We start from the raw sequence: 10,848 nt of genomic DNA, 5'->3' as shown, positions 1-10,848 counted from the left end.
CCCTGTAGCTAGGATTACAGATGTGTACTACCATACCCAGCTTTGTGATTGTTCTTTCTTAATATTTATTTATTTTTGATACTTTTGGGACAGGGTCTTGCTATGTAGTGCAGGCTGCCGTTGAGCTCCTTTAAGCGGCCTAGGCTGGCCTCAGACTTACAGTGGTCTTCCTGCTTCAGTCACCAGAGTGCTGAGAACCCAGGTGTTTGCACCATACCCAGCGTTTTGCTTGTTTCTGTTTGTTCGTTTTTGTCTTCATCATCTTGAGACAGGGTCTCCCTATGTAGGTCAGGCTGGCCTTGAACTTAGCCTCACACTCACAGTGATCCTCTTGTCTCAGCGTCCCAAGTGCTAGGATTACAGGCATGCACCACCATGCCCTGCAGGGACTGTTTTAAAACCTTTCATTAACAACTGTGTAAACCCTCAAGACCAAGTTGTTCTTAACTTTGTCTGAAAGGAAGATATCTCTTCAAATTTTGTCCACATGACCTCTGCCCACTTCCTGAACACTGATAAAAGATTGTGAAAGTCTAACCCTACGTTTTAAAGCAAATAGAAGGCATAAAAATATGGCATTATTTCAAATCAAATGCCAATAAAAATGGCATCAGTACAAAGCAAATATTAAATACACAATATTAGTAATTGAATCATCATGCAATGATTTAGTTTTAGTAAGAACAAGAAGTTTAGTAACAGGTAAAAGAAACATGGCATTATGTTAAATACAGTATTTAGCTAACAGCCATCCTTTTTACAAGTTCTCCGATCATAACTGCTTCCTTTTGAATAACGAAATTTTAACCTCATGTTTTAAATTAAATGCCTATTCAACAAAGCTAATTGAGCAAACACATCTACACAAATTTAGATCCTAGAATACCAACATAAACAGGAGACATTAAAGATGAGTAAGAGGGTTCTATTCTTTTTCATCATCGCTGTGATCAGGTTGCAGGGGGCGTGCTCTGTAGAAAGAGTAGGAGAAAAAGAGTAGACAACTTTAGTAGTCACTCAACACGGGCTTACAAAACTGGTTTTTTTTGTTTTTTTTTTTTGTTTTTTTTTTGGCAGAACCAGGGATTGAACTCAGGCCCTTGCACTTGCCAGGGAAGCGCTTATTCCACTGAGCCATCTCCCAGGCCCAAGAATTTCAAGTGTGAGTGCAACACTAAGTTTGAAGCAATATTTTTTTTTTTGAAGCAATGTATTTTGCCCGTTACTTTGAACAATACATGCTTCTCAGTTAGGATACGTAATTTTTATTTCAGAAGGAATATATCATTCTCACAGCGTCTGTTTTAATGTACCAGGAAAAGTTCTCTAATTAATCTTACCTATTAATTTATTCATATTAGAATAAGAAAGAATAAAAAGAATGTTACTAGACAATAAAAGGGAACTGAAAGGAACAGGATCATGAGAAAAGCTCTTTAAAGGCTGTCTCTCTCTCTCTCTCTCTCTCTCTCTCTCTCTCTCTCTCTCTCTGTCTCTGTCTCTGTCTCTGTGTCTCTGTGTCTCTCTGTCTCTGGCAGCAAGGCCAACAAGGCTGTAACCTTCGGCGTGTTTATGGTGCTCTTCTGTAGGGAGGACCCAACATGCTGGTTATGGAAGAAAATGAGTAAATCCTCATGGGAAGGTGCAGTGCCTGAGCGGGCCATCATCTCTTCTCTGACGCGCTACCTGGAAGGCTGGAAGATCTCGGGGCATCTGGCTGGTATGGAAGTAGCAGGTGGGGCCTCACTGAAGAGGCATCCCAGTGACAGTACACCACACCCTGTCCTCTCACTCTGAGGGAAATACTTACAAAAAATAAAATAAAACATTTACAATTTGGCTACAGTCCCCACACCGTATTATTTACAGGTTTTTGGAAAAGAGTCATTTTTCTGAATTCTTTTCTTTCTTTTTTAAACACAGGGTCTCACTATATAGTTCAGGGTGATCTTGAACTCACTGTGTAGCCTAAGCTGACCCCAAACTCCTCCTGCCTCAGCCTCCCTAGTGCTGGGATCACAGGCATGCACCACCACACTGGGTTTTGTTAGCCAGCACAGTGCGCCTGGGGTTTGGGGCAGGCATGGCGTGCAATACCACGGATCAAACCCCGGTCTTTGAAGGCACTTAGACTGCCAAGGTATCTCACTGGCCCTCACTTTTGTATAATTTTTGCTTAACAAATATCACAAGCACTTTCCTATCCTTGAAAGTAGTAAAGCACGATTTAATTAGTTTTTTAGAAAATTCGCATGCTGAGCACTGTGCATGGGTAGGGTCCCTACTTTGCTTAAGCATTCTTCAGAACTTACAGAGAAGTTGTAACGAAAACATAGCATGGAGTAAGTCTTGGTTATCTGTAGATGACTGACATTTTTGTATATCCCAGTTTTTCTACGTTGGTTATATGTGTTATGGAAGTTAAACTAGTAGTTGTTTCTGTTTTTTCTGTTGGAGATTGAACCCAGAGCCTCATGCCTGCTAAGCACAGGCTTACACTGTGTGAGGCATACCCTCATAGTAGTTTTGTGAGATGTATGAACTTTAATGGAATTCAACCTAAATAAATCAACATGCAAAAATTGCTTTTTGAGGAAAAACTAAAGAAAAATTACCAAAAAAAGAAAAAAGAAAAATTACCCTGTCTCAAAAAAAAATGTATTTATTATTTTTTTTAATTTTTGAAGTAGTGCTGGGATCACAGGTATGTGCCACCTGAGATTGAGGCAGGAGGACTGCTTTGAGTTTGAGGCCATACTGGCTACACAATGAGTTCAAGGCCAGCCTGGACTACATAGTGAGACCGTATCTCAAACAGACAGAAAACCAAAACAAAACAAAATTCTGTGCATATTGGTGCACACCCAAAATCCTAGTGCTGGAGAGACTGAGGCAGGAGGATTGCTGCCAGTTCATGGCCAGCCTGAACTACAGAGAAAGACCCTGTCTCAAAAGCACAAAGTGAATACATTTTTTAAAAAAAACAAAGAAAGCACAAAGTAAAAATTTAAAAAGTAGGTTCATAGTTAATGATGTAGCCCTTATTTAATGGGTCCAAATTCTCTTTGGAATAGGAAAAAATAATACTTTTTCCTATGTCTGAAATTTAGAAGTGACTTAAAATAAGAAAGACTAAGTTTAAAAATGAGGGGACCGGGGATATAGTGCAGTTGTGTAAGCACCTGCCTGGCAAGCGCAAGGTCCTGAATTTGATCCTTGGTACTGCCAAAAAATAAAAAAAAAATTTTAAAAATGAATAAAAAATTTTTTTAAAAAAGAAAGAATAATGAATAGAATGATTTTTTCTAATGGTGTTTGTAAGTAGGATCACAAGTCTGCATGTTGTACAGCAATTAACCACTAGGAAGAATGTATGCAGTATATTATTTGTTGAAACTGTACTTTCGATTTGATTTGAAACTGTCTCATTGCTATATGTTTATCAATAAAACTTTGAAAAAAAAAAAAAAAAGAAAGAATAAGTTTAAAACATATTGGACCGGTCCAGGGAGATGGCTCAGTAGGATAAGCGCTTGACTGGCAAATGCAAGGATCTAAGTTCAATCCCCGGTTCCGAAAAAAAAACAAAAAACAAAAAAACAAAAACCATATTGGACCCAGGCGCTTGAGACTGCTGAGCTGTGTTGCCCAGGCTGGCCTCAAACTTGTGCTCAGCCTCTGCAGCAGCGGGGACTGCAGCTTTGTACCGTGGTGCCTAGCTAGTTTGTATATACTTACTGGCCTGAAGAGAATGTTTAAAACATGTTATACAATATCTCATTTGTCATTTATTTTCAAGAAGATATAAAAACTTACTTTTTCTTTGTTTTTCCTAAGCCACTACTTCCTGGCTCTTCAGGAATTCGATTCTCTTTTTCAGAATCTTTTGGGGAAAGCCTGAAGAATTCTCCAATTCCTTTTTGCCACTTGGGAGTTGGACGTACACAAACCGGATTCCCTCCTGAATACTTATTTTCAGCTGGGGGGAGGGGGAAAGAAGTAAATAAGAACATAGAATACAATCCCCAGTCCTTAAGGAGTAAAACCAACATCAAATGCTCAAATATATTAAGTGGTATTATATCCATCTTAAAGTAATTAGATAATGTATCCAAGAAAAAGCTTATTCAGTCAATAAAATTTAAAGTTATCTTAGAAAATATTTTTAAAGGATGTGTGTGTGTGTGTGTGTGTGTGTGTGTGTGTGTGTGTCTCAGTCTGCCTGAAGGGCAGGGCTAGCTGGGGATTGAACCTCAGTATCCTGCTCCTGACTGCCTTTGCATAAGCAGGCACTTAAATGACTGAGCTAAGGGCAGACCCCAGAAAATATCTTTTGTAGAATTTTTACAACTGGAAAACTTCGCATTTTACCCATAAGCAGAGCTATTCAAATACTTGTCATTATGTACTGTCATACTAAAATCTGATACACTTTTTTTTTTAGATGATAGCGCTTTATTTTATTTTATTTTTTAAATTTTTATTTATGTGTGTGTGTGGGGGGGGCCAGCTCAGCCCACCAGGGGGCGGGGCTGGCTGGCATGTGGTGCTGGGGGATTGAACCGCGGTCCCTGTGCTTTGCTTAGCTTGTTCTAAGTAGGTGCTTTAGACCACTGAGCCATTTCACCAGCCCCTGATACACTTTTTTTTAATACATTTTTTTAAATACACTTTTTTTTGTAGTACTGCCAGATGTGGGGGTGCACACCTGTCATGCCAGGACTCAGGAGGCTGAGGCAGGGAGATTACTACGAGTTCAATGCCAGCCTGGGCTACACAGTGAGTTTAGGACCAACTTAACTTACTTAGCAAGACCTGTCTCAAAAATAAAAAAGTGGCACCAAGAAGAATAAACTTCCAGTATTTAATTATTTATTTGCGATAGATTCTTGCTGTATAAGTTAGGCTGGCCTTCAATTCACAGCCTGTCTCAGCCTCCAGAATACTAGGATTATAGGCATACTCCATCACACCGAGCAAATTTTCTCTTCAAAATGATACAAAACTGAGATTAAAAAATGGAACTCTGTAAAATGTTACCCCAAGTTCATCTGTCCCACATTCATTCACACTCATTAAGGGCCTGTGCAGTTGACTCTGGTGGTTGAGCAGTAAGCCAGACCATGGCACGGAGCCTGATGGATTTTGTTCTAGTGGTACAATGTGTGTAGTATTCTCAGTACATTCATTTACCTTCAGAAATCTTTTGTTGTTGTTTGTCCTTTTTTTTTTTGTACTGGGAATCAAACTCACAACCTTGTGCTTGCCATGCAGGCACTATATACCCCTGGTCCTGTTTGTTCTTTTTATTTTATTTTATTTTATTTATTTATTTATGCAGAACCAGGGATTGAACTCAGGCCCTTGTGCTTGCCAGGGGAGCTCTTATTCCACTGAGCCATCTCCCTGGCCCCTGTTCGTTCTTTTTAAAGATATGGGGGCCGGGGAGATGGCTCAGTAGAATAATCGCTTCCCTGGCAAGCGCAAAGGTCTGAGTTCAATCCCCGGTTCCACAAAATAATAAAATAAAAATAAAAATACGGTCTTTTTATGTAGTTCAGGCTGGCCTTCAGCTCACCATATAGCACAGCCTGGCTTCAAACTCGTGGTGATCCTCCTGTCTCAGTCTCCTGAGTGCCACCATGCCCAGTTTACCTTCAAAAATCTTCATTTTTACTTTCAAAAATCTACTACTGCATTCCCTCTGACGTGATGAGACTAAAACCATAACTATTATCTAACAAAATGTTGATTCTGGGGAAATTGGAGTTGAAATTTTGGAGTCATGAAGTCCTCAACAGCATATCTCTTTAGGTTTTTAACCCTTGTAGAATTCATCTCACCTCCCCCCCCCCCCCCCCCGTACCAGGGATTGAACTCAGGACCCTGCGCTTGCCAGGCAAGAGCTTATTCTACTGAGCTATCTCCCTGGCCCATCGAATTCATCTTGCAGCCTCCGTGGCTTCCTATAAAGGAGTGAAGTGTGAGGTGGCAGGGCATTTTCTCACCCTTTCCACAGGCAGGCGGGGCAGTGTGAAGCCATTTCCCTTGTCTGACTCCCCTCCTACTCTCCCAAAGGCAGTATCAGGAGCCACAAAGTTATACAACATAGGGCAGGAGAATACAGCTAAGCAGCACAATCCCTGCCTGGGATATTTCAGGTCATGAGTTCAATTCCTGGTACCAGAAAGAAAGACATCCTCAAAAAAGAGAGGAGAAAAGGAAAGGAAAGAATTGAAAGTGGGAAAGAGAAGGAAGGAGAAAACAAAGAAATACAGAAACAAAAGCAGAAGCTGGTAGGATAGCACATGTTATGATCCTATCACTTTGGGAGGCTGAAGCCGGAGGATCTCAAGTTCAAATTCCAGGTAAGCAATTTACCAAGACCCTGACTCAAAATACTATAAGGGGGCTGGGGAGATGGCTCAGTGGAATAAGCGCTTCTCTGGCAAGCGCTAGGGCCTGAGTTCGATCCCTGGCTCCATAAATAAATAAATACTATAAGTAAAAATAAAAGAGTTAAGAGATAGAGTACACCTTGCCTGGCAACAGCAGGGTCCTGAGTTCAATTCCCAACACCAAAAAGAAAAAAAAAAAAAAAAAAAAAAAGGCTAGACATTAGGTCTGTGGGAAGGCTAGCAGTTCAATCTCCACAGGCCTTTTTCTGAAAACAATTAAAATAAAAAAATGAATCTTCACTTAGCAAGACCCTGTATCCAAAAAACACAAATAAAAATAAACTTAAGAGACTGGGCTTGTTGTGCACACGTGTAGTCCCAGTGCTTGGGAGGCTATAAACAGGCGGATCACTAGGAGTCTGATCTAGTAGTGGGACCCTGAACACACTGTAGACCCTTCCCTAAAATACACAAAAATAAATAATTAAATTTAAAAAAATAAACTATACTACGACAATGTGGTCAGTACTGTCAACCATCACCTTGTGTCTAGTAAGGACATACTTCAGTAACCTCTCCAAGATAAAATGATTGCCAGCATCTTGGCATGCCTCTGTAATCCCAGCACTGGGGAGGCTAAAGCAAGAGGGTCCCTAGGAGTTCAAGGCCAGCCCCGACTTCATAGTGAGATCCCGTCTCAAAAACAAAACAAAAAGGTGAAATGATTGTCCTTATTTAAAAAAAAATATTGCTGAACCGAAAAATGAAAAACAGACTGGAAAATAGCTTAAGATTCTCTTCCAAGTCATCTCCATTTCCACTCCCAGCTGCCCAAAAGGCCAAAAGCCCCTTCAGAGGACAACAAAGAAGTTTCAGCGTGAGGATCTCAAGAAAAATAAATTGCATTGAATGTTGAGGTTACTGTTCATGACCGTGGCGCCAGGCGGTCTGTGGCACTGGGGATTGTACCCAGGGCCTCTGCACTGAGCTACATCCCCAGCCCTTCTACAAATTTTCTTTCTTTTTGAGACAAGGACCTTCTCACTCGTCGGGGCTGTGCCTCAACAGCCTCAGCCTCTCACCGTGCCAGGGCACAGGCATGTGTCACTACGGCAGGCTGGGATCCGGGCCCTTTCGGAAGGATTTCACTACCTCAGGAGCTCCGGAGGGTGCTTCTTACCTTTCCTTGAGGACGAAAGCGACGTAGAATTCATGGCCGAGGTGGAGGGACCCAGCACCTTCCTGGGGGCTCGAGAAGCCACCACTGCAAGGACAGACAGAGTGGGGGCTGGGGGCTTGGCTTGCCCAAGTGGGCAGGGAGGGTCGGACACGGAAGCATGCTCTCCCCACCTTCCCAGCCCAGGGGGTGCGGAGAGGACAGCTCCGGGGTCCCCAAAGCCCGATGGTCTTCTCTACAGCCTCCGCCCCCAGATTAGGGGCCCGGGCACCAGAGCTGGGCACACAGGCCCTAGAGCCAGGGCACCCCCTCCGCACCCCGCACCCCACGCAGCGCCGGACCTCACCTTTCCGGTAAGTGCCCGGGACATTGTCTGCTTTAGTCCGCACCATGGTGACCTGTAAGGAGATGAGGGAGACGCACCGACCTCCCGGGGAGGGTGTCTCGCTGGCCAAGAACCCAGAGGCCTCTCCCGCCACAGTTAATAAGGGGCACTTTCCCGCGCTGCCCGCTCATGCGAGCCGTGACGCCCATTGGTTCGGCGCCTTCCCTCGCGAGCCAACCACAGAGTCTCGCGGTGACAGCGGCCAGGCTCAGGGCCCGACTGACCAGTCCATCAACACGGAGAGCCCTGTGATTGGCTCCCGCGCCAGGGGGCGGGGCGGGCGCAGCATTCTCTACCCCCGAGCAGAGCCGGCTAGTAAAATCCCGGGGTCGGAGAATCGCAGCGACTGTCCCACAGTTACCGTGGGGTTAAATCCAAGGTGATTTGCTCCGGGAAAGGAGCTGAAAATTAAACGAACTTTTCGATGCCCCTAAAAATCAGAACTTAAACAGAAAAAATAGAATTTGAGAGTTTTAATACTCCTAGCATGAACTCTCCATATCCATCGTTTATTCCAAAAAAATTCTACGGGGTGGGGGAAAGAAAACTACAAGCTTTGACGTCCTTAGGGTCCCATGAAAGTAAAGAAAAACTGGGTCAGATCTATATGCGCACAATAACAAAACATTTTAGAAAAATCTTCCATAAAGGATGAGGACTCAGCCCTAGTCCAGGCGAACATAACTGAGACTACATCGGCTCAACTCGCTATGCAGCCCTACTTCCTAGGACTCTTAACTGCACAACTACTGCTGGTCTCCGAAGAATTCTGCTAACTTTGCCAAAAAAAAAAAAAAAAGAGTTACTCAGTACTTTAACAAAAGCAACTACAAGGGCTACATAATTAAAGGATTTAGATACCAGGTTAAATTAACATGATAATAGGAAGTGTATTGGTAATTACCTGGAGCTAAACTCCTTAGGAGCAGATACTAAAATTAGAAAAATCAACAGCCTCAGGGGGTTGCTTTGTTGTTGCTAAACCCCACCGCCAGGCCTGCTGCTTCTTAAGCCCCTATTTCCCTTTCAGTTAGTGTCCCTTCTACAGGGCTCTTAATTGTTTTATTAGAACTCACAACCCAGATTCTGGCAGAGACTGGAACTCTGTGGGTGGGGTATGTGTCCTCTCTTCTATTCTACATGCCAAGTAAATGGCTAAAAAGAATTTTGAATATACTGTACTTTTTCATTTAAGGTTATATTACATTTTATAGTCTGTGCATGCGTCCGCGCGTGCGCGCGTGCGTGCGTGCGTGCGTGTGTGTGTGTGTGCACCTGAGGATCAAACCTAAGGCCTCACACATGCTAGACAATTGCTCTGCTACTGAGCCCCATCCTCAGCCCTATATGTCTCTTCTTTCTTTTTTTCGTTTGTTCATTTGTTCGTTAGTTCGTTTTTTTCAGACAGGGTCTCTTGTAGTCTAGGCTGGCCTCAAGTGCTAAGCAAAGTTCCCATTTTAGACTCCCAAGCACTGGGATTACAGGCATGACAATTATACCGGCCTCTTTATGTCTTATTTATATATTTTTTGCAGAACCACGGATTGAACTCAGGCCCTTCCACTTGCCAGGCAAGCACTTATTCAACTGAGCTATCTCCCCTGCCTGTCTTATTTATATTGATTTTGTCTTTTTGAGGCTGAATTGCATTGTGCAGTTCAGGCTTGCCTTGACCTGACTTTGTAGGCCAGGCTGTCCTCAGACTTGTAGTGATCCTCCTGCCTCAGTCTCCTGAGTGCTGGGATTACAGGTGTGAACTACCACACTTATGAAAAATAGTCTTTGTGTCAAAGAAAAAGCAAAAGAACACAGTGAAGCCTTCAGCTTTCTGGTGCTGAGTTACAGGCATGAACCACTGTACCTACTTGTAACAGGATTCACCTTTAAATCATGTTAAGTGAGTGTGTAGGTAGAAATGTAGCTTAGTAAGTGGTTGTAAGTGACTTAAATGATACAGATTACAAACCACAAGTAACACTCATTTACATGCATTACAAGAAAATAACACTGATATTATTTTTCAGGATCTAGTCATTCTATCATAGTATGTATGATGTATTAAGTTCTTTTGTGCAAAAGAACTTAGGGAATAGTCTGCCTTCTAGAAGCTAATGTTTTAGTTATGGGATTGAATATTCCCATTGATAAGTTATTTGGATATATTAAATGATTTGGAATTTGGGTATGCAATATTTAGTAATATAATTGTTATTAAATAATATATCAGGTGATTAATATATTACACTTAATATCTTAGATTTTTGTGAAGAAACCAAACTTGTACAATTAAACCCTTGACAATATTTTGCTGCTTTTTTTTTTTCTTATTTGAGATAAGGTTTCACTATACAGTGTAGGCCGGCCTTGAACTCACTTTGTAGTCCAGGCTAGGCTCAAGCTTACGGTGATGTTCCTGTCTCAGCCTCCCAAGTGCTAGGATTACAGGCCTACACCACCACGCCCAGCCAATCTCTTGCTTTTAAAAGAAACTGGAAATCACATAATTTCCAAATTAATGGCATCACAGACACTATAACCTCAATGTAAATCAGTTTATACATTTGAGTATTAATGCAAATGGTAAGATGAACATAAAAAATGAAACAATATCCAATTTAATATAATGACTGTCTAAATACCCTGATAGGAATAAAGAACTTTTAACCTGTAATTGGGAGCCAAGTGTCATAGAGCATTCCTGTAATCCCATGCTGAGGTAGAAAGATGACAGATTCAATTTAGCTAGAACCTGGCTTTAAAAAATAAAATAAAAAATCAAATTAAGGGCTTGGGTGGTAGCTCAGTGCAAAGGCTATGTTCAATTTCCAGACAAATTTTTTTTAAAGAATAGATAAATAGTAATTAAATGTTAGCCGTAAGTCAGAAGA

General features: G+C 42.0%; 1 protein-coding gene across 1 annotated transcript; it reads right to left on the bottom strand.

Moving 5' to 3' along the window:
- Positions 1 to 134: 134 nt before the first annotated feature.
- On the bottom strand, positions 135 to 8,021 carry Pclaf (PCNA clamp associated factor). Its single transcript, XM_004628822.2, has 4 exons — positions 7,922 to 8,021; positions 7,579 to 7,662; positions 3,817 to 3,979; positions 135 to 971 (listed from the first exon to the last, which is right to left on the bottom strand). Exons 1-4 carry the CDS (start codon positions 7,965 to 7,967, stop codon positions 926 to 928), a joined length of 339 nt encoding a protein of 112 aa, XP_004628879.1. The 5' UTR covers positions 7,968 to 8,021; the 3' UTR covers positions 135 to 925.
- Between the last annotated feature and the right edge of the window lie 2,827 nt (positions 8,022 to 10,848).

The sequence above is a fragment of the Octodon degus genome, unplaced genomic scaffold (assembly GCF_000260255.1).
Source record: "Octodon degus isolate 3935 unplaced genomic scaffold, OctDeg1.0 scaffold00026, whole genome shotgun sequence".
NCBI lineage: Eukaryota > Metazoa > Chordata > Mammalia > Rodentia > Octodontidae > Octodon > Octodon degus.
The sequence above is the reverse complement of the archived record's forward strand: the minus strand, read 5'-3'. Positions and strand labels throughout refer to the sequence as shown.